Source organism: Rhipicephalus microplus, chromosome 9 (genome assembly GCF_043290135.1).
Source record: "Rhipicephalus microplus isolate Deutch F79 chromosome 9, USDA_Rmic, whole genome shotgun sequence".
Classification (NCBI taxonomy): domain Eukaryota; kingdom Metazoa; phylum Arthropoda; class Arachnida; order Ixodida; family Ixodidae; genus Rhipicephalus; species Rhipicephalus microplus.
In genome coordinates this window covers 106,673,325-106,699,523 of record NC_134708.1, presented here as the reverse complement: position 1 = coordinate 106,699,523, position 26,199 = coordinate 106,673,325, and the positions used below count along the sequence as shown (strand labels likewise).

Sequence of the window (26,199 nt, the reverse complement as noted above, 5' to 3'; positions counted from 1 at the left end):
TAAATGCCTCACATGCATGGCTACTTAACATTGACGTGCATGGTGGGGTTATTGACACTATAAAATGCGATGAGCTGTTTGAACACGAAGAACACGAAAATGACAGGAAGGACACACACGAGCACAGACAGAACTCGCTGGTTTCCTTCCTGTCATTTCCGTGTTCTTCTTCGCGTTCAAACAGCACGTCTCAAGTGTAAACTATGTACAACCAACTAGCCCCTAAGTTAGCCCTTCTAGTGGGGGGTGGGTTATTGGTACTTTTAAAGGGACTGTCTACCGTCCTTTATTGATCTCCTGTTTTTTGTCGCAATAAAAAGCGTACCATGTGAAGTGTCTAACCTTCAAGCGGTTTCTCTGGAAAGCGCGCGAAAATTTTTAAAACGGAATTTTTCTGTGTTTATGTCTCCTTCCAGAGGTGGGATGAATGCCCATAACACTGGTCGGTGCCGGTGAAAGTCAAAAACTGAAACCAGGTGTGGTTTCTGCTGGCTTCATCAAGTTTGGTTATTATTAAAACTAATATCTTAGTGGTCGTTTTAGTCACACACACTTTTTTGTTGTTCTCATGAGCAGTGGCGGACGCCGGGGCTAGTGCACGCTACCGTGGTCGTATTTCTTAGAAGAGTGGCAGTTTGGGCTAGTTGGTATGACATGACGATAGTTATAGCACGAGAATGTCATTCTTGTCTCTTTTTCATCGTTCTGTTCTCGCGCTTTACTATCATCAAATCATCTTAAAGTCTTGGAGGAAGGAAAAAACTTAGGAGAGGCCCTGACGTCACTCGTTGTGAAGTCGTGGTGAAGGGGGAAGTTGGCCATATTGACTGGGCAACTTCTCCAATCTTGTTTGCATCCGAATGTAAAGCAGAAGATTGGATGGATGGATTGATGGATTGATATGGCTGTACCCTTTAGATCGGGCGGTGGCTCCCGCCCCCAAGCCATGATACTTAGTGAACGAAAAACTAGATTATTTTTTTCTCCTTTAAATAGCGAGGATGAGGACTGGTACTTTGCAGTGAAAGGCTTAATTTTCACTCATGCCTTCCTTTTATCCACCAATCAGATAACCTCCATCCAGTTAATTCTACGCGCTTAAAGTCTATTTTGCCCTGCCTGTCCCTAAACCCCAGTGCTTTGAAAAACTTCGTGCCATCATCCTGAATTACAAGGTGAAGCCCTTTATCAAGCGTTCGGCAGTTTTCTCCTCCTCTCCACACGCACTGCATATCGTGTCTACCCCTTCGTATTTGGCGCGACTGCTGGTAGCGTCACCGAGCGCCTATTTGAGCACGTGAAAAAAAAAAAATTGGTCTTTGTTGCAATCTAACGCTGCCTCAAGTGCATAAAATACAATTTCAAGTTAAATTTGTTTCTTTTTAAGCGAAATAACTTGACCTGCAAGAATTTCTTGTCCTACCAATAGATCGTTAAGGTTGACCACATTCGCTGTTGGGTGACGCTAGCATTCACTTTTTATCGACTTTCAAAATCAAGTAAAAAATATAATTCCTTGTTTCTGGCCCGATAGCATGCTCCTTGCCACTAATGTGATGAACGATCTTTTCATTTGCGCCACAAGCAGAAAAATTTTTCCTAGTGATAGACATTTTCTTTAAACACCTCATAGCGTTTTGTTTAGTTCGGCCTTGAATTGCGATAATGAATTGACCTGAAGAAAGCAGAGCTGATTGTTACGGCTGGAGAAACAACGCGATTACATAGAGGTATCATTTATTACGAATAAAATCGGAGGTGCACTATCGACGGCGCGTCCTCAATTCAATAAACGGTAGCTTCGACCATTCTTACTCCCATTTTCACCAACGGCACGTTAAAAGGAAAGTGCAATGCACAGCACCTCATTCACACACGAACAGCTAGCCGAAGTTTTCACAACTAATGTTCCAGGTAGGAGTGGTGGGACGCACCGGTGCTGGCAAATCTTCGCTGGTTCTCGCCCTGCTGCGCATGCTCAGGTCATCCGAAGGACAGATCCTCATTGATGGCGTCGACATTGCCAAAGTGCCACTTCGGAAGCTGCGCAGAAGCATCACAGTTATCCCGCAGGTAACCACATCAAATTTGTATATACAAAAGCGGTTATAAGATACAGGGGTCGCTTTTGTCGCCGTCGCCGGAGTCCGTAAGCGCTATCGCACGAAACAAACCTAAATAAATAAGTAAAAAAGCATTGAGCATAGATTGGGATTCGAACCCGGGGTTGTCTGCGCGCCAAACCTGAATTCCATCACACTGATGCTTGAAACACAATTGCAAAGTGACCCTGTATATCAGGCTTCGTGTCGGCTAAGGAATCGCTTTATTATGTGTAATACAGCGTTTTAGAATTGCGAGCGTCACACAATATAATTGTGTATCAAGCGGGTGGTGCAACTCTCCAGCCGCGGACAAAAGCCTCAGGCATAATTACTCATCGTCGTCACCCACAGCGTTAACAAAATGCACATAACTTCTTGGGGTGTGTAGCGGGTACCACGCTTCTCTGAATACTGGCATAGTGGATTTCTGCCAACTACAGAACACTTTTTTATGATTTATGGTGCAGTAGGTGTGCAAGCATGCCTGTAGCAGTTACCTAAAGAATGTCGTAAAAATGTTTGGAAAGGCCACTCTTCCAGCTTTCGCTGTGACTATACTGCGCGTTACGTGCGCGCCTGGCATTTTTTTTTTTCATTTTCTGTTTTCTTGTTCATTCTCTAGTTTTTTGTTTTTTTCCTTACTTTTAATGTTTTATTTTGTTTTCAATTTTTTTTCTTGCTTTCCTTTTTTATTTCTCTCTGACTTTCCCTTTTTTAAGGTTCTCATATGACACATACGCCTCGTATTCAATAGTCTTGAATGAAAACGTATGAATCGGCTGTGCTGTCGTATTATCATACGAGATTATAAAACATCTGTCATACGTGCCATATCACATTCTTCTATAGAGTTTCGCTGCGTTAGGCCAAGCGACAACGGCATACGACCGCACACGACGGCTCTGGTCCATGGAATGCTGCGCACTTCGTATCATCACTAAGGCGCTCTAAGAACACCAGGGAGATTTCTCTTCGAAGCGAGCACGCACTCAACATCTGAAGCGTTTTATCTTCAGTACCTTTGGCGAAATTGATAGTGCTCCTCTAGGAGGGCGGAAATATCTATTACGAGACTACAATGCCGAGACCCCATTGAATTTTTGCCTACACAGGTTTGGTCTCGTACAGCCATCCTTATATGAAGATACAGTGGGATTGGGCGTGTTGGTATAACATAATAAAGGTTGCTTACCAGCGCAACCGACAGGGCAGGAGGGGACAGGAGAAGAAACGAGACAGAGCGCTGTCTAGTTTCTCAACTAAGTCAGCGCTCTGTCTCGTTTCTTCTCCTGTCCCCTCCTGCCTTGTCGGTTGCGCTGGTAAGCACCCTTTATTATCCTTATATGCATCCACTGCAACGAGAGTGAATCTCTGTATTACTTCCTCTTAACGTGCAGGGCGTACTTGCGAATCAAGGAAAAAGACCGAAAAACCATTCAGTGGGTTGGCTTTAAATTTGTCTCTTCCAGAGGTCCTTTCGTTTGAAGTAACTGGAAAGATAATCAGTTACAGGTTTGTTTGCGAAGCCGTGGGCGATTTTCTAAGTGGAACAAAACGAATACAACGTCAAGCCGTAGCGTAAATTCACTTTGTTTCTAACCCAATTAGATTTTAGGGTTTTTTTCTTCCTTTTCTTCTTTTATTCTATTTTTAATCCATGTTTCACCCATATGTTCTTTCAAACATCCCTATTTAAACGTATTCAGCTGATTCGCGATTCCGGAGCCCTCCACAACGGCGTCTATCATAATTATACGGCGGTTTCTGGTCGCCAAACCCCGCATATCAATCAAACATATTCTTCTGTATAAACAATTTCATTTAAAAGATAAGGCAGCGTGCGTTTCGTGGCTGATCCCCCGTGGTGGGTTGGGCCAGGACATTAATGAACAACAAACCAACCAATATGCTACAGATCACTACGCTATGCGTGGTCTGGCGCGCGTTAGGCCAAGCGATGACAGCACATGACAACACGGGTCACCAAACCGATGCGCCCTTAAAATTTCAACGCATCTAAGAACAACTCATTTTTCATGAAAGCGAGGCTAGGCGCTTACATTTTTTTCGGAAATCATGATCAATTTCGTACATACCCTCAACTAAGCACAAAGTGATTCTCCCTATTGTTGCCATTTCTAGCTAGAGAGAATTAGAACTTCGCATCTCATCGCCCAGTTGGTTCATGCTTCCCAGTGCTTCACAAACATCAGATCAAAATGTTTCACGCAAAAGCTCTTTCGGCATGGTGAGTGTCGACAACGTAGCTTCAACCTTTCTATTCCCTTCTCTCCACGTGTAGATTAGCATACCGAGTAAAACCTCGTTAAAAGGGCCCTCTTACACTATTTAGCCCCTACTCGGGGTTGGCGCAGACTAAAGTACCGATACATTATCGCAGCAATAATGGCGGCGATAACGAGACGCAGTGCGAAGTTATTTGATGTAGAAAATTTAAAATACAAGGAGAAAATGCCTACCCTAAACTTGATTTTCGCGCGATAACCTGTCCATGTTTTCACCCTCCCTGAATAACCCGGTATGGTTGGCGAGCTCACACCAATGGAACGAGCTGTAAACGCTTACGTCGGGTAACCTCGCACACCAATGTTGCTGGCCCTTTTCAATATATTGTAGACCTCGTTGGCATAATAAACAAACGTCGTGCCTGACACCTGATTCATCAGAACACGAGCAGGCGTTACTGTTCCCAATCGAGGTATTTTCTGCTGTTTACAACGTTCCATGTCACGCCTCCCTTTTATTCTTGGGAGAATAATTTGTGGAACTACCAGGGTGGTGAGGTATTGTGGACTCTTCACGAGTTGTTCAGTGAATCGCCCGACGAACTACGAGGGTACAGCGACGTACTTGTTCCACGATGCTTGCGCACCTTGATAGCACACCTTCAACAATAATCATAAAGGTGTCAGACGTGCGAAAGAGGCAGCTCAGAACCGCACATAAGCGAAAAATTGGAAGCGTGAGAGAGGCCTTTTGTGGGGGCACACAAGCAACGCAACCAAACATTCCGAAGGCAGGAGGTTAGCCAGCGCCCCTAGGTGCTTCGTAGTCGTAGTGATCTTTTTTCTTGCGGCCGCGTTTATCTGAAGTTAATGAAAAGCACTAGAAATAAAAATGTAACACGTTAGTAATCGTAGTTCTGATGGCACGCCACAATCTCTTCTAACGCTACATTTATCCGATTGATCATAGGCTTGCCCCTATCCTCCGTCATTTTCGCCCACATATAGTTCTGACAAGCGCAGCTACGTGCTGATGCTGTCGGCCGAGATGTAGTGAACGTATTGCTTGATTAAAGTATAAATCATATGGTATAGGCGCTTAGACCTAAGCTAAAGTTCATCCCAGTGGTGACTTAACGCAAAGCACCCAATAAATTGGTGCTTCAAAAGTGGTGGACGACCTTTTTAAGCTCTCTACCATTTTATCGACGTTGTCTTTTTCTAGTCACAAGTTTCACCATCTCAATATTGCAATGTATTCAAAAAATTGAAATTGAAATGTTTCACTTTCACCTCGATATGTATATTCACTTTTTTTCTTGCAATCTACGAACATGCACCACAGACAGACACAGAACTTTATTGAGGTCCTGAGGAACACTACCTCAAGGAGGTAGAGTAGCGGGCCGCTGCCACGTCGGAACGGATAGGCCGAGCCTCACCGCCGCGTCGTGGGGCCTCCGAACAGCCCAGAGTTGATGTGCAAGTTCTGAGCTCCTGAGCGCAGAGCTCCATTCCTCTTCGGTCATGTACCGAGAATCGTGTGATGACGGCACCGACAAAAATACTGGTAGGACCGGAATGGGCTCTATTCAGGAGACTAGCCTGCGCATGCGCAGCGGTGGGGACGTCACGCGCGCCATGATTTTTAAGGATCACTGGCCAGCACAATTTCAAATGATCACGAAAAATACATGGCCCCCGATTTTTCTTACTGACAACTTCGGAGGCCACTGACCCCCGTTCCGATTTCAGCGATCTCCCCTGGAAGCGCTGTTCGCACCTAAAAAAAGGACCATTACTGCATGGCGTAGCTATGACGAGCTTTAGGACAGGACAAAAGGAGATCGTATGTGGAGGGATTTCCAATGGAAAGGCCAGTAGTTTAGGGGCGAACCTCTCTTTATGGTTTAGGGCAATCTCTCGTTTCTCCGGCGTAACCAGTAGCGTCTCCCATTTCATACAACAGACGGCGCTGTCCCATACAGACAGACAGACAGACAGACAGACAGACAGACAGACAGACAGACAGACAGACAGACAGACAGACAGACAGACAGACAGACAGACGGACGGACGGACGGACGGACGGACGGACGGACGGACGGACGGACAAGTGGGCGGGCGGGCGGGCGGGCGGATGGATGGATGGATGGATGGATGGATGGATGGATGGATGGATGGATGGATGGATGGACGGACGGACGGACGGACGGACGGACGCTTCGCCCCACTAATCATCATTCACTCCGTCGATATGCTGTAATTTTTTTCTACTGCACCCAACCAGTAGTTTTTATATACCCGCTTCGAAACTCACCATCATCACTTATTATGGCTAAAGCCTTACATGGTCTCATCAGATGCGGAAGTCGTCTGGTGTCTCCGTTAGCGGTGCGTACACTAGTGGTGTAAAAAATGTTAATGGGAGGACGTAACCATATAAGCTCATCATGACGCCAACATGACGTCACTATGATGGCGCGTAACGTGACGTGACAGGCTGACACCATCACATGATATCCTTACCACTCTTGTCTAGTCCGGTACATTTAAACCATTGCATATTTAACAGAAGAGTTGCATATGACTCCTGCAGCTCCTCGTTCGTGGGCGTCGACCGAAAGAACCATCCAATGAACTAAAATATCTCTCAAAATTACGCACGAAAGATCAAAGGCTCTTTATCGCGTCATTAATATGCTTACCTAATTAGGCCGTGAAAGTTGTATATTCTTGGGGAACGAGAAAACACTTGCTTCGTATTGTTGACGTAATATTCACATAAGCAGTTTATTACATCTAAATTTTAATCCTCCAACTAGGAACATAATGTTGGATGTCTAGCACTCTCAGTGCCACCAAACACAAGCAAAAAAAAAACGTCGCATATTCTCTGTTTTCCTATCCGCTGTGAACAACATTAGCGCAACAATAAATATATGGATAGCTCTGAGAAACGTTTCGGCAGCGTGATGAAACACCAAGTTAAAGCAAATTATACACGACGACAAATGAATGCCCACGTACGAGTGCTACTACCAGAAAAGTCGAGGAATATAGAGTCACGTCCAATTCATCGCGGCACAGCTCATTGGCGCCAGTTTCTGCGTCCAGCGGCGTCATCGACGTTGGCATAACTCGTAGAGCAAACGAAGACGAAAGAGAGCGAATGCGGAGTCTCTTCATTTCACCATTTCACAAGCCACTGGCCTCGCTCTCTTGCTTCATCACTGGAGCTTGCTCCTCGGTCGTAGAATATATGTTTCGGTTGCGCGAAAAAACACGTGCGAAGGAGGGTACACAGTACGAGCTCAAGCTTCACCGGCAAAGTGGAAAGCCAAAGCAGCTCAACATGAATAGGCATCAGCTTGCTACGTGCTCATATATCACAACAAAAATGTACAAAAAAGATACCGTCGTATTTAAAGCTACAGTGAAAACGCCAAATAAACAGTTCACAGTAATATGAAATCTAACAATGATCGTCAAAGGCGTGCGCACACGCTGCAAACTGTAAAAAATGAACTGTTCAACAAAACCACTAGGTTTGATCACACAAAACCATCTAAAATTGCAGCTGCTTAGGCAGTAAAGTCAGCGAAGTCATCTTACGCATTTGTCACTTCAATCAATGAAGTAGGCCTCCACTACCTCGCTTTCCATTTCTTCTTTATACTTCGATTAGTCTATCCCTTGGGTTCGGCGTACGCCCGCACTGCCTACAGTGCAAATCCAGGCGGTCACTCGTTCTAACCACGTCATTGGTTTGTCAGTGCGCTAACATGCATGTTCTGCACCGTGCTGTAACATAACTAAATGGCTATTTATTTTCCGCGTCATTTCATGAAGACTGCTTTATCGGCCTTAGACCAGAGGTCAATGTCTCGTGTTGATCCTACTTTCGCGAATTGTCGGCATGTCGCTTTTTCAAGAAGCATTCTTGGCTTCTAGTTGAAAGATTCCGGACGAAATGACCACGTCCTCAAAACACTCAAGGCTTGACGCAATCTGTGCTGCAGTTTTGCGTCGGGTACACACCGTGTACAAGGGTTCACACGAAGCGGACGTGAAAGGTGTAAATGCTTTTCCGCCTATGCTATCTGCCACCTCATATATCAAGCTGAAGTATACACATAAACTGAACTCGTGAACGTCATGACCTGCCTCGAAACTAAGGCAGCCCTGAACCTTCCTTGTAGCCTAAGCACAGCAAAAGTTTTTCAACTGGGCATGCGCAACACCCTTACTGAATAGTGGACGCACACCTTCAAACGCAGTATTTATCTCTCCGCAAGTGCCACTATACTCTTAGAAAAAAAGTGGTAGTACTTGCTAACTTTGGGGTAGTAATGGTTTGTCACATATGTTACAACCCTGGTAGTAAGCGCAGTTAGTAACGGCAAGGGTGGTGACAGTTACTACCTCTGCTGTTACTACCAGCAGTTAGTAACTGTTACTACACTAGCCGTTACTACCCCTGGGTAGTAACTTTTAGAGGTTTCAAAAAAAGTAGTAACCGATGCTACCTAATTCATTACTTTGGGCATATTTCTCCGCTGCTAATGTTCGCTAATCAATGCCCTATTACCAGACAAAGTCGGATAAGAAGCGTGGTGTGCCATGAATATAGACCAAACAGATTCACTATTTTTCACGTATTTTTTAGGGAATTTTAATTTGTTGGACTGTTACTGCGTTTTTGTTGTGCTTGTGGTTGGATGTACGCACCTATAAACAGACAATAAAGCAAAAAAAGCTATTTTTTCACGTATACATGCAGTAAGAAGTAAGCGTGGGGTATATATAGCCCCTACTTCACAAGGGCATGTCTGGCACAGAGGAGCACTTGTATTTCAGGAGAAATTATAAGAAATACAAACCTATAGCACTGTACTACTTGGTTATGTGTGTTTGGTGACGTAGCACAAGACCTTGAATCAGCCTTACTTATACAACATTATATGTTATATTTATCTATTATAAAATGGCCACAAAAAGGCATTGTGTACAGTGGCCGGAACAAGGTACCGAACTCATTGTCAGTGCGTTTGAATGCTTCAAACAACTAATATATCAGCGTTTAAAAGGTAATAATAGTTTTGGGGTTTGACGCACTGAAACAATGATGATATTTGGAGACACGCCGCAGTGGAGTAACTGTTCTGTCCTCGAGGCTCATTATGACCATCTGGTTATTTTGATTTGCCGGTCTTGTTAATGTTTTCTGTAATTTACTTAGTTTGTTGTAATTGTCTATTACGGCACGTGTAGCACTTGATTATGGTTCGTTAACTTGTACTCCTCCGTTTAGACAGTATAAGAATGAAGTTTACATATCACGGTTGAGTAACTTAGAACGAAATGTATTTTCTTGATCTATGTATACCTTCTGCGTCATTTTTCCGTTTATTGATAATACGTTGAGACGATTCTTCTCATAAATAATAAGAATCGCATTCACACGCTATTTTGGATTAGATAGTCCAAAGTCAGGTAGCAAAGAGGTATTAATGGGGCAAGAAAGGTAGTAACGGCTGCAGTTACTACCTCTTGCATTTCAGTTTCTGACTGCATACTAACGTAGGTAGTAAAGATGTCGCAAAATGTTAGTAACGGTAGCAGCTAGTAACTGTTTACTAACGTAGGTAGTAAATAGGTAGCAAAAGGGTAGTAATCTTCAAAGAAAGGTAGTAACTGCTGCAGTTACTACCTATTCGCTTGCAGTTGCTACCTTTTTACTAACCATATTACCACCTCCTTTCGGATAAACACATCCACTAATCAGCAAAGCATTACGGCCCTGCCTCGACACATTCATGCCTCTCAAGCCATCAAACACCTACCTCCCCATGTGCATCCTCGTCATCAAATTGCTCGCCACGTAGCTGACGCATATGCCCTTCACGATTGTTACGGACGAGCTTCGAATTCCATTTGGCTAGGCACTTTTTGTGTATCACAAGAAGCTGTAATTTCCTGCCAACCTACTCTGCCCCATCCCTTGATTCGCCGTATCCCATCAGGCTCTCTGAGGAGGCAGAACATCGCCGCCCTAACCCTTTCTCGATTCGACGCGCAATACTCACTCATTCAAAAGCTGCTGTGTACCAGGGGCAGGCATCGCTCCCCTGTCTGGCAGTTGAACACCCCTACGCATATTTTACCGAGCATGGTAAAGCGCTCATTCAAGGAACCTCGGAAATCAGGGGCTCATAAATCAACACGAGTGTTGATTTCTAGGCCTCAGGGCAGCATCGATTCAGGCTTCTGGAAGTATCGGGCTCACACTTTTGCAGAGCTCACAGAAATACCCCGTTTGAAGAGTCGGACTTACTCTCCTCGAGATTTCTCTCTTACCCACTCCCAATAAATCTGAGGGAAACGCTCGCAGATTCGTACTATCTCTTCCCTTCAGGTGTTGTCCCACAGCTGTGACACTTCCCCTGAATGCTCTCTATGTGGCGAACTTCATGCCACCATTTCCCACATTCTTTCCGGCAGCCGTGCTGATCCTTCTCCGCAGGGACAGCCTGCCATTTCAAGCTGGGAAATTTGGGAGGTCTTGCTCTAGCCTGGGAACCCGGCGTTGCATCTTAATGGTGGTGACTCGGGCTGCCGATGTCATCGCGGTGAGAGGCATGGCCGTTTAGACGTAGCGTGTATATATATATATATATATATATATATATATATATATATATATATATATATATATATATATATATATATATATATATATATATATGTGTGTGTGTGTGTGTGTGTGTGTGTGTGTGTGTGTGTGTGGTGTGTGTGTGTGGTGTGTGTGTGTGTGTGTGTGTGTGTGTGTGTGTGTGTGTGTGTGTGTGTGTGTGTGTGTGTGTGTGTGTGTGTGTGTGTGTGTGTGTGTGTGTGTGTGTGTGTGTGTGTGTGTGTGTGTGTGTGTGTGTGTGTGTGTTTTCGTTCATACAGCAACGTTCCACGTGCATGCTGGTATGAGATGTTATCGCACTTCCACTTTATATGGATCACCGCACCAACGGCAAACTTCTTGGGTTCCTCTATACTGTGTCACGCATTAATCCATGGCAGGAGAAGTCGAGAAGAAAGAAGTGTGCGGGAAATATAAGCCACGGCACGTCTCTCATCCATAGTAATACATATATAACTGATTTCAAAGTAAAGCGATATAGCTGCGAACTTCCCCCATTCAAAACATATACGAGTAGCGTAATTGCGATGCCACAGTCACACAAACTTTAATGATGACTCAGTGCTTACCCGTGATTGACTTGTGTCAAGAAATCATTCAACTCTATTGATAAAGTTGAGGATGCTGCTTTAAGTTAGTCTTCCGCGTGGTTTACAAAGTGTTTATACTGACACCGCAGGACCCAAGCCTTGTGAGAGGGACTCTGCGAAGAAACCTAGATCCTACAGACAGCCACAATGACGAGGAGATCTGGCAAGCATTGGAACGTTCACACCTGTCCAAGGTCGTGTCGTCAGATGCAAAGGGGCTCCTTCTGGAGACTACCGATGGCGGCACAAATCTCAGGTGAGTAAAGCACTTGAGAAAGAGGCTTTGATTTGAAAAAATCAGGTGCACGATTGGCTGACTCCGGTAGGAAAACTTGAGATAGATTTCCGGTATTACTTGTGAATAACGAGTAATATATTTTGTGAACAATCTCGTAGCATTCAGTTGGGGGATGAAATATTCTAGTATTAGTTTCGAATAATCAGTGGAAGCACTAACACTCTTTTTCTTGCCAATACAGCAACAATACTCATTCTGGTTGTTACAAATGTATTTTATCAGTAACGATTGTGTATGCTTACTAGTGCGATAATATAATAAAAAGTGCCCTGTCCTTCTTGACTGGTTATTCCACTTTGTGAAATTCAACGTCCCAAACAAAGTGATATGCAATGCAATATACCCGCGTACAAGAAAAAGGGAACAATGAAGAACGTATTTACTGATTGAGGAGAGTGATACAGAAGACACGAACCAAAAATATAAGACCGAAAAAGTTTTAAAGCTTCGATGTTCACGACTAGAGCCCATTTACGTGTTCATTGGCGTCTATGGCCCTAGACCTCCAGCCATAAACCTTTATGGGGCTAGGGTCACAGAGAAGTCTGGGGCTTTGGCCCTAGTAACAGCTCTGGAGAGTAGGCTGCGTAAATAGCCCGAACTCCCCACATGCACTATGCACAACATTCACTTTCGTTTGGCTTGCCTCGTCATGCTCGTACTGATGAGATAAGAAGGAACACCGCCTTCTGCACGTTAGGTGACACATTTAAATCCTGCGGCTGCGCGATCACAGACAGGAACTGATACGGGTGGCACAAATGTCATGTTGCACAGTGTTGGGCAACGGCAGCTGGTTTGCTTGGCACGAGCTCTGCTGCGGAAATCCAAGATCCTCCTGCTGGACGAGGCAACGTCACAAATGGACGGTGACACTGACCGCCTGATCCAGGCCACACTGAGAGACGCCTTCGCCAACTGCACACTCTTCACCATTGCGCATCGTATTCACACTGTCTTGGACTACGACAGGTAAGTTGAGGAGGTGGTAACCACCGGCGTGATTACGTTCGATATGCGGAAATACATGGCTGTTCTATAAAAAAAAAACTCTGTGCCTCTTGCTTGTGCATCTAACAGAACCGCGTTTTCATGGGTTTGTTGCTGTTGTTGCTGTGAATGATAAGCGTAAAAACATTAAGGGGTGGTGCCACCATATTTGTGGCTTGCACGTTCATTGCTGAAAGGGTGTCTTATAGGTCCAGGAAGCATGTCACACACACTAAAATTCATTTGTTCTCGCTTAATAAGCCTCCTATACGTATACAATTTTGGGTTTCGGTTACTGGGCGGCGAGTTGGGGGTAATGTAGTAGTGTAGGTGGTTACGTGACCACACAAACCTGTGACGCACATTGTGCTGAGTATCACCTGCTCTTGCACACACGTGCCACGCAAGCACCTGCAAAACAAGCGCGCTGACAGTTGTCATGGCTAGCTGCTTCAGCCGCGATGCTTCGCCGTTGCTTTGGTGGCGGAGGTCCTGAAGTTACTCACGTCACAGCAGATCTGGTGTGACGTCCCTACAACATTCGCCTCCCTTAATGTAGAGCTACGGCCATGTTGGACGCGCTAGCTATGGGTCTTAATCGAGAGAATGAGCATCTAGGTACGCTTTGGGAGTGAATGAAAATATATTGTAAACGTTTACTGTGTTTGACCATTCGTGAGGAGGATCCTTGCATGCAGAAGAACAGGCTTCATATAGGCTCGAAATTTTATGGCATCACCCCTTCAAATTGTTTCTCCAGGTATTCTTGAGATATATGTAGAAAGAAAAACATAGCAAAACAAATATAACAAAACGTAAGTGTCCTTTTCGCAATATCTTGCTCTTTCGTTGGCGCTATGTGTCGGCGAGATTTTCACAGCAAGATAATAGAACATTGCTGACATAGCACAAAATATTAGTTTTATTCGTATCTTGTGAAACGGGTTGTTGAACAAGCAGGAGTTGACTCGACGAACGAGAGCTTTATTTAGCGCAAGGGCTAACTGAACGCAAGCCTGCGATCACAGGAAGTCTTCTTCTTTTTCTACTCTAGCTCCATGTCCACTGCTTTCGTTACAATCACCCCCGGGCAATGAGGGAGCCATCATGGCGACCTAAGGACAGGTGTACACAGAAGGGTCATGGTATGGCTTGAGCCGAGAGATGTGTACGATTTCTTGTCCCCGACGGCGCTTGTCCGGAGATGCATCCAGCGGCTCGACAAGGTAGTTGATAGAAGATGTTTGGCGTGCAACTCGATAAGGGCCATGGTACCTGGACGAAAGCTTGTGGGAGAGTCCTGGAGGAGTAGAAGGAATCCATAGCCACACCAGTGAGTTCGGAGCAAAGTTCACAGGCGTGATTGACGCGTCGTGGCGATGTTTTTGGCGCGTCTGGTCATGTGACGTGAACGCACGAGCAAGCTTCCGACATTCTTCAGCGTGTTCTGCTGTTCGAGAGACGGTAGTCATCTCTGAAGGGTCCGGTTGATAAGGAAGAATGGTATCCATTGTTGATGATGGCTCGCGTCCATAAAGAAGGAAGAAAGGCGAAAATCCAGTGGTGCTTTGCGTTGCAGTGTTGTACGCATATGTCATGAAAGGCAGTATGCTATCCCAATTTGACTGGTCGGATGAAGCGTACATGGCCAGCATATCCCAAGTGTACGATTAAAATGCTCTGTCATCCCATTAGTTTGCGGGTGATAGGCTGTGGTAGTGCGGCGTATGATGCGACACTCGCTCAACAACGCTTTGATGGCATCGGAGAGAAAAACGCGGCTGCGGTCGCTTAGTAACTCCCGAGGTGCTCCATGCCTTAAAACCAGGTTTTGCAGTATAAAACATGCAACGTCTTTTGCGGTAGCAGAAGGTAACGCAGCTGTTTCACCGTACCGCGTTAGGTGGTCGATAGCGACACTGACCCAGCGGTTTCTACTCGAAGTATCGGAAAGCGTACCGTAAAGGTCGATTCCGACACGATCGAAAGATTGTGCTGGACATGGCAATGGCTGCAAGGGACCTGTGGCATGTTGAGCAGGCATTTTGCGTCGCTGGCATGTAACGCAAGACCTTACGAAACGGCGAACGAAACGGTACATACCGCGCCAGTAGTACCGCAGCTGCAAGCGAGTGTATGTTTTCAACACACCGGCGTGGCCACATTGCGGTTCATCGTGGAACGTGGCGCAGATGTCAGAGCGCAGATGTTGGGGAATGACGAGCAACCACTTACGGCCGATCGAGCTGTAGTTTCGGCGGTAAAGCAGGTTATCCCGAATAGCGAAGTGTCCTGCTTGACGGCGAATTGTTCTGGAAACTGGGGTGGGCGTCTGGTTTGAGAGAAAGTCCAAAAGAGAAGAAATCCAAGCATCTTTGCGTTGCTCGGAAGGCGTGTCCGAAATGCTGATGGCCAAGGCAGCACTGGTGGAGATAGGCGAGCCGATAGGCTCTGAAGCCAATGGCGAACGTGACAGGGCATCGGCTTCGGAATGCTTCCGGCCAGAACGGTAGATAACATGAATATCGAACTCCTGTAACCGCAATGCCCAACGAGTGAGCCAACCATTAAGATCTTTTAGTGAAGATAACCAGCAAAGCACATGGTGGTCTGTTACAATATCAAACGGACGTTCATATAAATAAGGTCGAAATTTTCCGATTGCCCAAATAATGGCGAGGCACTCCTTTTCAGTTACACTGTAATTCTTCTCGGCTTTACTGAGGGTGCGGCTGGCATAGGCAACGACGTACTCGTCAAAGCCATCCTTGCGTTGGGTCAGTATGGCCCCTAGCCCGACACCACTAGCGTCCGTATGAAGCTCCGTTGGAGCAGACGGATCAAAATGTCGGAGTATGGGAGGCGTGGTGAGGAGCCGTCGGAGTTCCTGAAATGCATCATCACACGCCTGCGACCACGCTGACAAATCAGAACTTCCGGCAACAAGATTGGTCAAGGGGGGCGACAATGGAGGCGAAATTGCGGACGTAGCGCCGGAAGTACGAACATAGGCCATTGAAGCTTCGAAGCTCTTTGATGGTGGTTGGTTTTGGGAACGCCGCAACTGCATTAAGTTTTGTAGGGTCCGGGAGAATGCCGTCCTTAAAAACCACATGGCCGAGGATTACAAGCTTGCGAGCGCCGAAGTGGCATTTCTTCAAGTTAAGTTGAAGTCCCGCCGTAGAAAGGCACGTAAGAACTTGCTCGAGGCGGCTGAGGTGGGTCGCAAAGTCGCTTGAAAATATCACAATGTCGTCCAAATAACAAAGGCACGTCTTCCATTTCAGACCTCGCAAGATGATATCCATCATCCTTTCGAAAGTGGCAGGCGGATTGCAGAGGCCAAAGGGCATAACGGTGAATTCATATAGTCCATCCGGTGTTACAAAGGCTGTCTTCGGGCAGTCACCCTCTGCCATGGGCACCTGCCAGTAGCCGGAGCGTAAATCTAACGAAGAAAAGAACTTTGCTCCTTGTAGGCAGTCCAAAGCATCATCGATGCGCGGCAGAGGGCATACGTCTTTGCGCGTTATCTTGTTGAGTCGGCGGTAGTCAACGCAGAACGGGATGGATCCGTCTTTTTTCTTGACGAGAACAACTGGTGAAGCCCAGGGACTTTTGGAGGGCTCGATGATGCCACGTTTCAACATGTCGTCCACTTGTTCGTCGATGACACGGCGTTCAGCAGATGACACACGGTACGGACGCTGTCTTAGCGGAACTTGTTCACCGGTGTCAATACGGTGAACGACCGCAGAGGTTCGGCCTAAGCCTGACTGGTCACGATCGAATGAAGAGCGAAAGCGGAGTAGAAGATTTATAATCTCTTGGCGCTGAGTTGGTGCGAGCTCAGAGTCGATGGCATCCCAGAATGCGTCCAGAACATCATTAGGCGCTTTGGTAGGAGTGACAGCACAAACTGGGAGCGAAGCCATAGAATGGGGTATAGTAGCCGGAAGAATGCATTCGTAAGGTTCATAGCTTCCCAAGCATTCTCCACGTAGTAGGGATGACGGGCTGTCCGAGGTATTGCACACATAAATGGCAGCGTGACCGTTGCGAAAAACGACGACGGCAAACGGAAGCATGAAATTTCGACGGCACGCAGATGTGACCGATGGCATAAACAACACAGGTGATTTCGGAGGGGAGGCACACGACACCGAAACAACAACAGCTGAGTAAGGTGCAATGTCAACGTGAGAGGCAGCAAACACTACATGAAGCGCCATCATCGGGGTCATAGCACGGCACAGATAACGCGAGTTCGGAACGAGCACAGTCGACCAAAGCAGAATTGGACGAAAGAAAGTCCCACCCAAGGATAACGTCATTCGAAGAACGGAATTAAACTACAAATGCGACGACGTACATCGCACCTTGAATGACGACTCGTGCAGTGCACAAAGCTGAAGGCTGAATATGATGGGACGTAGCGGTCTGCAAAGATAGGTCGGTAAGTTGAGTGGTCACTTTCTTCAAGTTTCGGCACAGTTTATTGCTAATTACAGATACGGCAGCTCCAGTGTCAACAAGTCCGTGCACCTTAATGAAATCAATATAGAGTTCGATTTCGTTCGGGGTACAACAGATAAGGTCTTGAAATTTTCGCTACCAATGCAGTTCTTGCCTCCGAAACTGCGCCCGTCAGTTTTCCCCTCGCGGTGGGCTGTTGCGACGTAACATTCGAGAAATGGATCGACGACGAGGAGAAGGTGAACGGCTTGAGCCGGATGGTCGGCGACCGGGACGTACGTCTAGAGGTGGATTGGCAGGAACGGGATATCGCGGCTGAGTCGGCATGGTGGGCATGTAATGTGATGCCCCTGCAATGTCATGAGAAGGGAAGCTGCGACGACGGCAGTGACGAGCTACGTGGCCTGGGATGCCACATGAAAAACATATCGGCCGATTATCCGGAGTGCACCTTTGGCTGACGGTAGGGGCACTGTTCGCTGAATAAGGTACCGTAAATGGTCGTGCAGGCGGCGGCGTCATATAAACGTTCTGAGCTGTTTCGTATACAGCCGGAGACGAGACGGTCAGCGAGCGGGCAGGTGGCGTCGGCGAATAAACGTGGCGAGCAGCTTCGTGGATGGCTGGAGATGCTGGCGCACGTGGCCGAGCAACTGCGGCTGCATACGTTAGTGGTGCGGTAATAGTTGGTAGAGCCTGAGCTGGAGGCAATGCTTCGGCAACTTGCGATTGAATGACCTGGCGAAGCGAAGGCGACAAGGGTGCCATCGGCTCGGTAGTTCTTGTAATTATAGATAGCTGCCAGGCGACCACCTCGCGTTTGTATTGCTTTATGAGTGGTATCAACGCAGAGTGGTCGTCGGTGTCATGGTGATAGTCGAGGGATGAGATGTCCGCGGTGTCTTGAGCGGCGCAACGGGCAGAAGCGCGCTGCCTACGCAGCTCATCATAGCTTTGGCAGAGCTTAGTCACCTCGGCGACCATCTGGGCACTCTTCGCAGCAAGCATTTGGAATGCACCGTCGTCGATTCCTTTCGTGATGTTTTTTTTTATCTTGCCTGCCTCATCCAGAGTCGGCTTGACGAGCTTGCAGAGAAAGAGCACATCTTCGATGTAGCTCGTGAAAGTTTCATCTGCTCTCTGTACTCTACCCCGCAAGCGCTGTTCAGCACGAAGGCGGCGTACAGCAGGACGGCCAAAGACTTCCGAGAGGGTTTTTGCCAATTCCGACCAGGTACTGAAATCACTTTGATGATTAAGTTTTGCCACGTCGGTCAGGTAAAAACTCACATTTGTGAGCTTATCGGCTGCGTTCCACTTATTGTATGCGCTCACCAGTTCATACTCGGCAATCCAGTTGTCCACATCTTGGTCCTCTGTGCCACCAAATATGGGGGGGTTGCGCATCCGGAGAGCACCAGCGCAGAAGACAGGCACAGGTGCGAGTTCTGGAGTAGCGGCCTGAGACGGCCCCGGATCAGTCATTGTAGAAGGTCGTTGGAGTGTGCGGCTGTGAATTTCCAGGGTGAGGACCAAATGTATCCCAGCACTTCCACCACTTGAAACGGGTTGTTGAACAAGCAGGAGTTGACTCGGCGAACGAGAGCTTTATTTAGCGCAAGGGCTAACTGAACGCAAGCCTGCGATTTGTTTGTTTGTTTGTTTTCCTGGGATGATGGCTCATACCCACTCAGGGGGATTGGCCAAGAAAGTGTAGTGCAGTTTTTCTGTGATCATTTCAACTATGTGTAATGAATTGGTATTATAATAAGACTAATGTAAAAAAACAACATAAAAAGAGCAAACGAAAAAAAATCAAGTTGAGCAATTTTGATATTTGAGGTGTTATGATTACTACTCAGCTGCGTTTACTTCACTCTGCCCTGGGGAGTAAAAAATAATAATCGTTTGATTGAAGATCACAAAGGTATACGCTTGGTTGCCTGAATATAACCGCAAACGGCATTGAAAGCATCCCTGTCGCAATGTCCCAAAACTGAGGCACCAAAGCTTAGCGCCGTTTCCGCCATCAATCTAACGCCTATTTTCAGAAATGGCATAACTAGTAACCTTTTTCGAAGTATAGCGTAGCGGCGACAATACAAAAAATAATGATCTAGTGATTCCATTTCTCCGCAGAATGCGCAGAGGGGTGATGTTGTCTGACCAGCTCTGTGTAGATACAGGTTTAGGGGGGGGGGGGGGGGGGGACACGACATCGAAATTTAGTAATTAAGAATTCAAGCTTTCTGGACTGGCTCCAGTGGGGTTGCCATGGAAGTATGAGGTGGTTATATTCTGTCCATGTAGTTGCTTTTTCTATCGTATCAGTGGAGATTGCTGATTTTCGATATCTTGCCTGTGATCACAGCAAGTCTTCTTCTTTTTCTACTCGAGCTCCATGTCCACTGCCCTCGTTACACTTGCAATATATGTATTTTAAAGCACCAGAACCTCTGCTTCGGCATGTCTGGCGACACCGTGGCCAGAAGCACCCATAATCGTAAAAAAAACTTTTCTTTATAAACACGTACCGAAAAATTTCAACTCGGAGCCCCTGTTATGCCATGGAGGTGTCTTTTACCGATGTGTGATCGCCTGGGGACCTGGGGAACCCCGTTACGCAGAAATATATCATGCTTATTCAAAGTGACGATTGGAAAAAGCGCACTGAAAGAGGGAAGGGGGGCGAAAAACTTTACCATGAAGTTTAATGAAAACCAGCAGATAACGGATCCAAGCATTGCTGAAGGCTTATAGCGTACAAAAACATGCACTGAGAAATACGTGACACACAAGTGCTAACTTGTAACAGTGTTTCTTTCGGAAATAGGGAACCACATTTATAGGCAACATAACTTTTCACCATTGTTATTATAAGCACTCAGCGAATTCAGGTATCTGCGTAGACAGGCTAACTTCTTGGAGGAAAGTTCAATCGACAGCTTGGAGGTATACTTATATACCAGTTTGTCGATCAATTCAGTTTCGGTAACTTTGCAGGGTAGGTGACTTCTTTTGGTACCGATAATTAAACATTCTTGAAAAATAGGCATCCACGTGCTACGAACGTCATCACTTCCACCTGAATCGCTGCTCTGCCTGCCGTGAGCATCGAGAAACCCACTACTTTTGTTTTTCGTTCACGTTGTATTGGCGTTCCTTTAAACGCTCGTTGACGCAGCGACAACTTTGACTTACAGAATTTTTCTCACGTGTGAACTTAAGCTTGTACACTGCTGCATGCATGATTAAATTTCATAAACCTGTTTTTATGCCTCCTTTCGTACCCGTGCTTCTCTGATGGGGCAGGTCTGGTTAGTATTCATCAGCTTTGCAATTTCCTGCAAGTCGGAAACAATACTTTAACGTTCGCGCGTTCTCCTATATTTTTTATTGGTAACCCATGGATATACAGAATCACCTCGACCTTCCTCATGTCAGCTATAGTGAACTGGCGGGAGTGATATTTGGCGAGTTCGCATTCACAGCGCCCTCAGAAACGCTGACAAGCGCGTGCATAGGGTAACCTGCGGCCCGAAGACGGTCAACAATTTGTTCGTGGTAACTTTCGCTTATGCGCCCAGGACATAACTGGCGTTGGGCGCTGAGCAAGCAAATCTTCGCCATTCCCTCCTTCACAAATGTGGAGTGTGCCGACTGATACAGAAACGGCGGCTTGTTGGCGCGAGGGTCGTACTTCCAGTGGATGACTTGTTTCACCATTAGCTAAGGTTGATGCCGCAGTGAACTAGGCCTTGAAGTGAAACTTTCATTTTAAGCCCATGTGAGTGTTGTTAATAATATTCATTGTGTGGGGTTAACAACATCCCAAAACGACGATATGATTATGAGAGGCACCATAGTAGAGGACTCCGCAAATTTAGACAACCTGGGGTGCTTTATTGTGCACCTAAATCCAAGTACGTGAGCCTCAAGCATTCTCACTTCCATCAAGCGCCGGACTTCCGGGCCAGCAGTCGAATGCCTTAGCCACTAAACCACCGTGGCGGGTTGTCTGAGCGTTGTTGACCTTGCTAAATGAGTTCTGATTCTTATTTTCGATATATAGTACCATTTGGTTTTGACTTCGACTCTCTCTATTCAACTGCGATATCAACCCTTATTACGATTCAGCTCCGGTTGCAGATTCAGAAATGATTGGTATCGGGGACGTTATACGCCACCATTCAGGCCCATAAACAAGGTGAGGAGTGGGGAAGGGGGGGGGGGCTGAGGGGCCGCTGCATTCCTCTCTCGAAATTTGGATGGTGAAGTGTTTTGCTGATGACAAATAATACAAAGAGGTGTTTTTGAGGACCATTAACAGATTCCCATCCCCCGGTAAAACATTTATGGCTGTGGTCTTGTCACCGTTAAAGAATATCAATAGATAAAGGTTCAAAAAATCATGTCGTGGCGTGAGCATCTTGAGTAAAATACACAGATGGGAACCAGCAGTCCTTCATTTATATTCGAAGCAGCCACAGTAGATCTACTGCGGGTTATAACATGACTGCATGAAAGATCTCATTTTGCCGAAATTGCAGTGCCCTTGGTTCTTGGCGACAAAAGGACGTTGTCGCTGAGCGACGCGTAGCAAATAAAAATCTTCAGTTCCTGTAGCAATCAAATCTAGGCTTTTTGCGTAGCAAACGGTTGCACCACAGAAACACGCCAGTGCTCAAAACTGCTTAAAAAACATATCTATAAGCGAGGAGTATTCATAATGCCGGTAATATTACCTGGCAGAAGCAAGACTCGCGACAGTAGTCAGAACATGTGAATTGTGCAACCAGTGGTTGGTTTAGACGTACACTCATTACAAAGCACTCAGGCATAAGTAATCGTCATCGACAGCAACGGCATCGACAAAGTGTGCAGCTGTGTAGTGGAACGTGTTGTCCTATGGAAGAGTAGCGGGTACTTCGCGAAGCTTAAAAGAAATCACAGCATATCCATGAAATGAATGATGATGAGTGGTGTGAAACATCACTCAGTCCGTTCGTGCGTTCTTGCTTCCGTTCGTCCATCTGTGCAATCGTCCGTGCGTGAATCCATTCGTGCGTCTGTCCGTTCATCCGTGCGTTCGTCCCTGTGTTCGTCCAAGCGTCCGTCCATCCGTGCACCCGTCAATTTATGCGTCCGCCTGTGCGTCCATCCATTCGTTTGGCCGTGCTACTGTCTGTCTGTCCTTCCGTGCGTCGATGATATTGATTGATATGTGAGGTTTAACGTCCCAAAACCACCATATGATTATGAGAGACACCGTAGTGGAGGGCTCCGGAAATTTTGACCAGCTGGGGTTCATTAACATGCACCCAAATCTGGGCACACGGGCCTACAACATTCCGCCTCCATCGGAAATGCAGCCGCCGCAGCCGGGATTTGATCCCGCAACCTGCGGGTTAGCAGCCGAGCACCTTAGCCACTAGACCACCGCGGCGGGGCCTTCCGTGCGTCTGTTCATTCGTCCGTCCATCTAGTGAACACTCCATGTACCACCATTTCGAATTTTTTCATCAAGTATTCATCATATAGAATTACCGCCATCTAGGGGACATTCCAAGGACTAAACGAGGGCACGGCCGAACTAGAGGAGTAGAACTCGCACACTCTTGCGGCCTGCGCTTCGTGTCTTGCTCCCACGCATCACCGCCACTAGTTCTCGGCACTACGGCCCAACCATCGCTAAACCTGTGATTAGAAAAAAATTATTGTCATAGGCGTCAATAACATTTCAACAAACCATTTTTTTCTTAGACATATATCAACTATGATGGCAAAACAGACTTCATTCACTTCAAATGAATATGAAATGACGTGGAAAGAACATGCAGCTGTGTTTAGACAAAGTGGTTAATGATTTTGAGAACTAGTACTCTACTATGAGAGATCAGCTGTTTAGGAAAAAAACTAGTCGTTGTGTGTTTTAAAAAACTAGGTAAGGATTTAGAGTACTACAGGTACTCCACTATGGGAGAGCTTAAAGCCGTCCCGTTGGGGGGGGGTTAGAAAAAGGGGGTAACAATTTAGAGCACAGGGTACTCTACTATGGGAGAGCTTAACACCGTCCCTAAAAATTCACACCGTCTACTTATTGCAATAAGACTATGGTCGTCCCGTTGATCGTGATTCAAGACAACGATGGCTTCTGGTTTTGTGCACAGCAACTTTTTTCGGTCATAATAGTGCTCAAAGTTCGTCCTTCTGTTACTACTTTCTTTTTATTAAGCATCGAATTCAAGGCAAATTTTATTGGAGATTAAGTTAGCGATACTCGTTTCTGTAGGTTGTTTTATCAGAAACAACTATCTTTTGAATTATGATGAACGTGCAGGCGTTTCCTCCTCAATTCAAATGAGTTTGCGCGTGCCGCTCCTCTATAGTCCGGCCGTGGAGGTTGCTACCTGCTACTACTACTACGACGACTACCCCTACTTGTACTACTACACCCTACATCGCGTGCGCACGACCCACGGCATAAGGATCTTCGCCCCTAAAAGCGAGAATTACCACGTACTGATCACTTCACAACTTTACTTGCGCTGGGTGTTCTAGAATAGTTCGAGACGGGACCACCGTTATGCGCACAAACGCCCGTTTTCTCGCGGAATGATTTCGATGCCCAGTAAAGAGGCGAGTGAGGCTAACCATCGAGATGTTGATGTTAATGCGTCCCAGGTAGGTTACCATGTAATATTATTGAAGGCGAAATCGAAGCTTGCAATGCTACATGAATTATTCTTTCATTCCAATTCATCCTTAAAAAACCGCATAACACATTTTTTTTTTTACTTTCCACAGGATACTTGTGCTGGAACAAGGAAAGGTCAAGGAATTCGACTCAGTGTCTAAGCTGCTCTCCGACACATCATCTGCCTTCTACAACATGGCCGTAGAAGCTGGTATTCGTAGTCCAACAAAACAATTGGACCTTATCTCCGTCGATTTGTGATACACATTTGTTGTATATTCAAGAAATACTTATATACCATATTTTGACAAGGACCTTCTTGGAACGATCTCATGCGACAATATCAATTTCCATTAATATTTCGTAATAATAGAGAAAGGCCTGAACAAGAAATAGCAACACAAACTTGACGAAGATTCGGGCCCCCTGTACAGGGCATACAGCAAACAGACATATAATTCACTCATGTACATATCGCGTATTCAGTATCACATGAAATACAAATTATATGCATCTAGCAGATACATTGATACATACATCAAGAAATAAAGTAAATATAAATGTAGCTTTGAAACACAACCATTCGGAAAATTGTGCCTCGTATGATATAAAATGTTCTGTTTGTGTTGAACCCGTTGGTAATAAATCATTGTCATTATCATATCGCAAACCAATCGTTTTGATACTTTTTTGTGGTGTAATATCACAATTTTATGTTGAAAGAACATAATTAACAAAACAGGAAGGGTATATCGAGTGCTTTGCTCACCGCATTTGTTTCTTGAAAAAGGTACTTGCCAGAATTCATTGTTAGGCATAGCATACTGGGAGGTTCTAGATTTTAAGTCCACCAGGGCAAATTATATTTTATCCCTATTGATTAAACTATGCCTCTCGTAGGCAGAGTGTACGAGTAAATGTTCAGCATGGAGATGAATTGAACCTAAACAGCAGTTTGTTTATCGAATGGTGCGCCAGGTACTTGTTTAATAGCATCGCGCCATAAAGAACATATTTAACCAGTCATAACATGAAAATCATGACATGTGTGTCATGAATGTCATGATTTACATTTTGTGGTCCTGCAGCTTTTGTGGTGGTTCCTTTCACATGACATGTTGCAAAACATGTATGGTATAGCATGATTGCTTGGCGAACACAAGCGACAGACCCTAACATGAAAATTATGTCATTCGTGTCATGTATTCACATGACTACATGCGAAGCTCATGATGCGCTCGCGGCTGTTTCGCTGGCGTCACATATACTAAATTTGGTATTACGGTACGTGAATGAATCACTAAGGTATGTGACTGGTGCAAACATGATAATCATGAGATGCGTATCATGTAACAACATGACTACATGTCACGCTAATGATGTGCTGGCGGCCGTTTCGCTAGCTTCACTTATACCAAATTTGGTATTCCAGGACGTGAATGGATGACGAAAGTATAAGACTGGTGCAAACATTATTAACATGGCATGCGTGTCATGTAACAATATGACTACATGCCACGCTCATTATGCGCTCGCGGGCATTTCGTTAGCGTGACATATACGAAATTTGGTATTACGTTACGTGAATGGACGACATAGGTAAATTACACCCCCAAACATGATAATCACGACATCCAAGTCATGTAAGAACATGACTACACGCCATACTCATGATGTGATCGCGGCCGTTTTGCTAGCTTCACATATGCCAAATTTGGTTTTACGTGGTGACGTCAATGGGTGACGAAGGTATGTGCATGGTGCAAACATAATAATCATGAGATGCGTGTCACGTGACAACATAACTACATGTCTCAGTGAAGGCGCCAATACACTTCGCCGTGACATGGTGCGCGTGCTCGGCGTTCGTTTCGTTGCATCACGCCGGCGTTGCCGCGCCAGTCGCCGGTCCTGCCATATACTCGCAGGCGCGTGCCGCGCTGCGTTGCTTTGACGCATGCGCGTTTCAGTGCGTCCGGCGTTCCTCCGTCTCGAAAAGAGGCAAACGCAGTGCTGTTGGATTAACGTAGTGGGTGAGAAATGCAGCCTATCGCATTTCTCGCCGGCTGGCGTCGGTCCACGCTGACGGACGCTGGTCGCGCC

At 46.0% G+C, this 26,199-nt stretch overlaps 1 protein-coding gene across 1 annotated transcript in view; it reads left to right on the top strand.

Annotated features, from left to right (window-relative positions):
• Positions 1 to 24,766, top strand: part of LOC119164659 (ATP-binding cassette sub-family C member 2) — a 179,008-nt gene extending 154,242 nt beyond the window's left edge. Inside the window, exons 25-28 of the mRNA XM_075874522.1 lie at positions 1,915 to 2,073; positions 11,725 to 11,891; positions 12,711 to 12,905; positions 24,207 to 24,766. Coding sequence (XP_075730637.1) covers positions 1,915 to 2,073; positions 11,725 to 11,891; positions 12,711 to 12,905; positions 24,207 to 24,357 — 672 coding nt within the window. The 3' untranslated portion in view covers positions 24,358 to 24,766. The remainder of the gene's footprint in view (positions 1 to 1,914; positions 2,074 to 11,724; positions 11,892 to 12,710; positions 12,906 to 24,206) is intronic.
• The last annotated feature ends 1,433 nt before the right edge of the window (positions 24,767 to 26,199 follow it).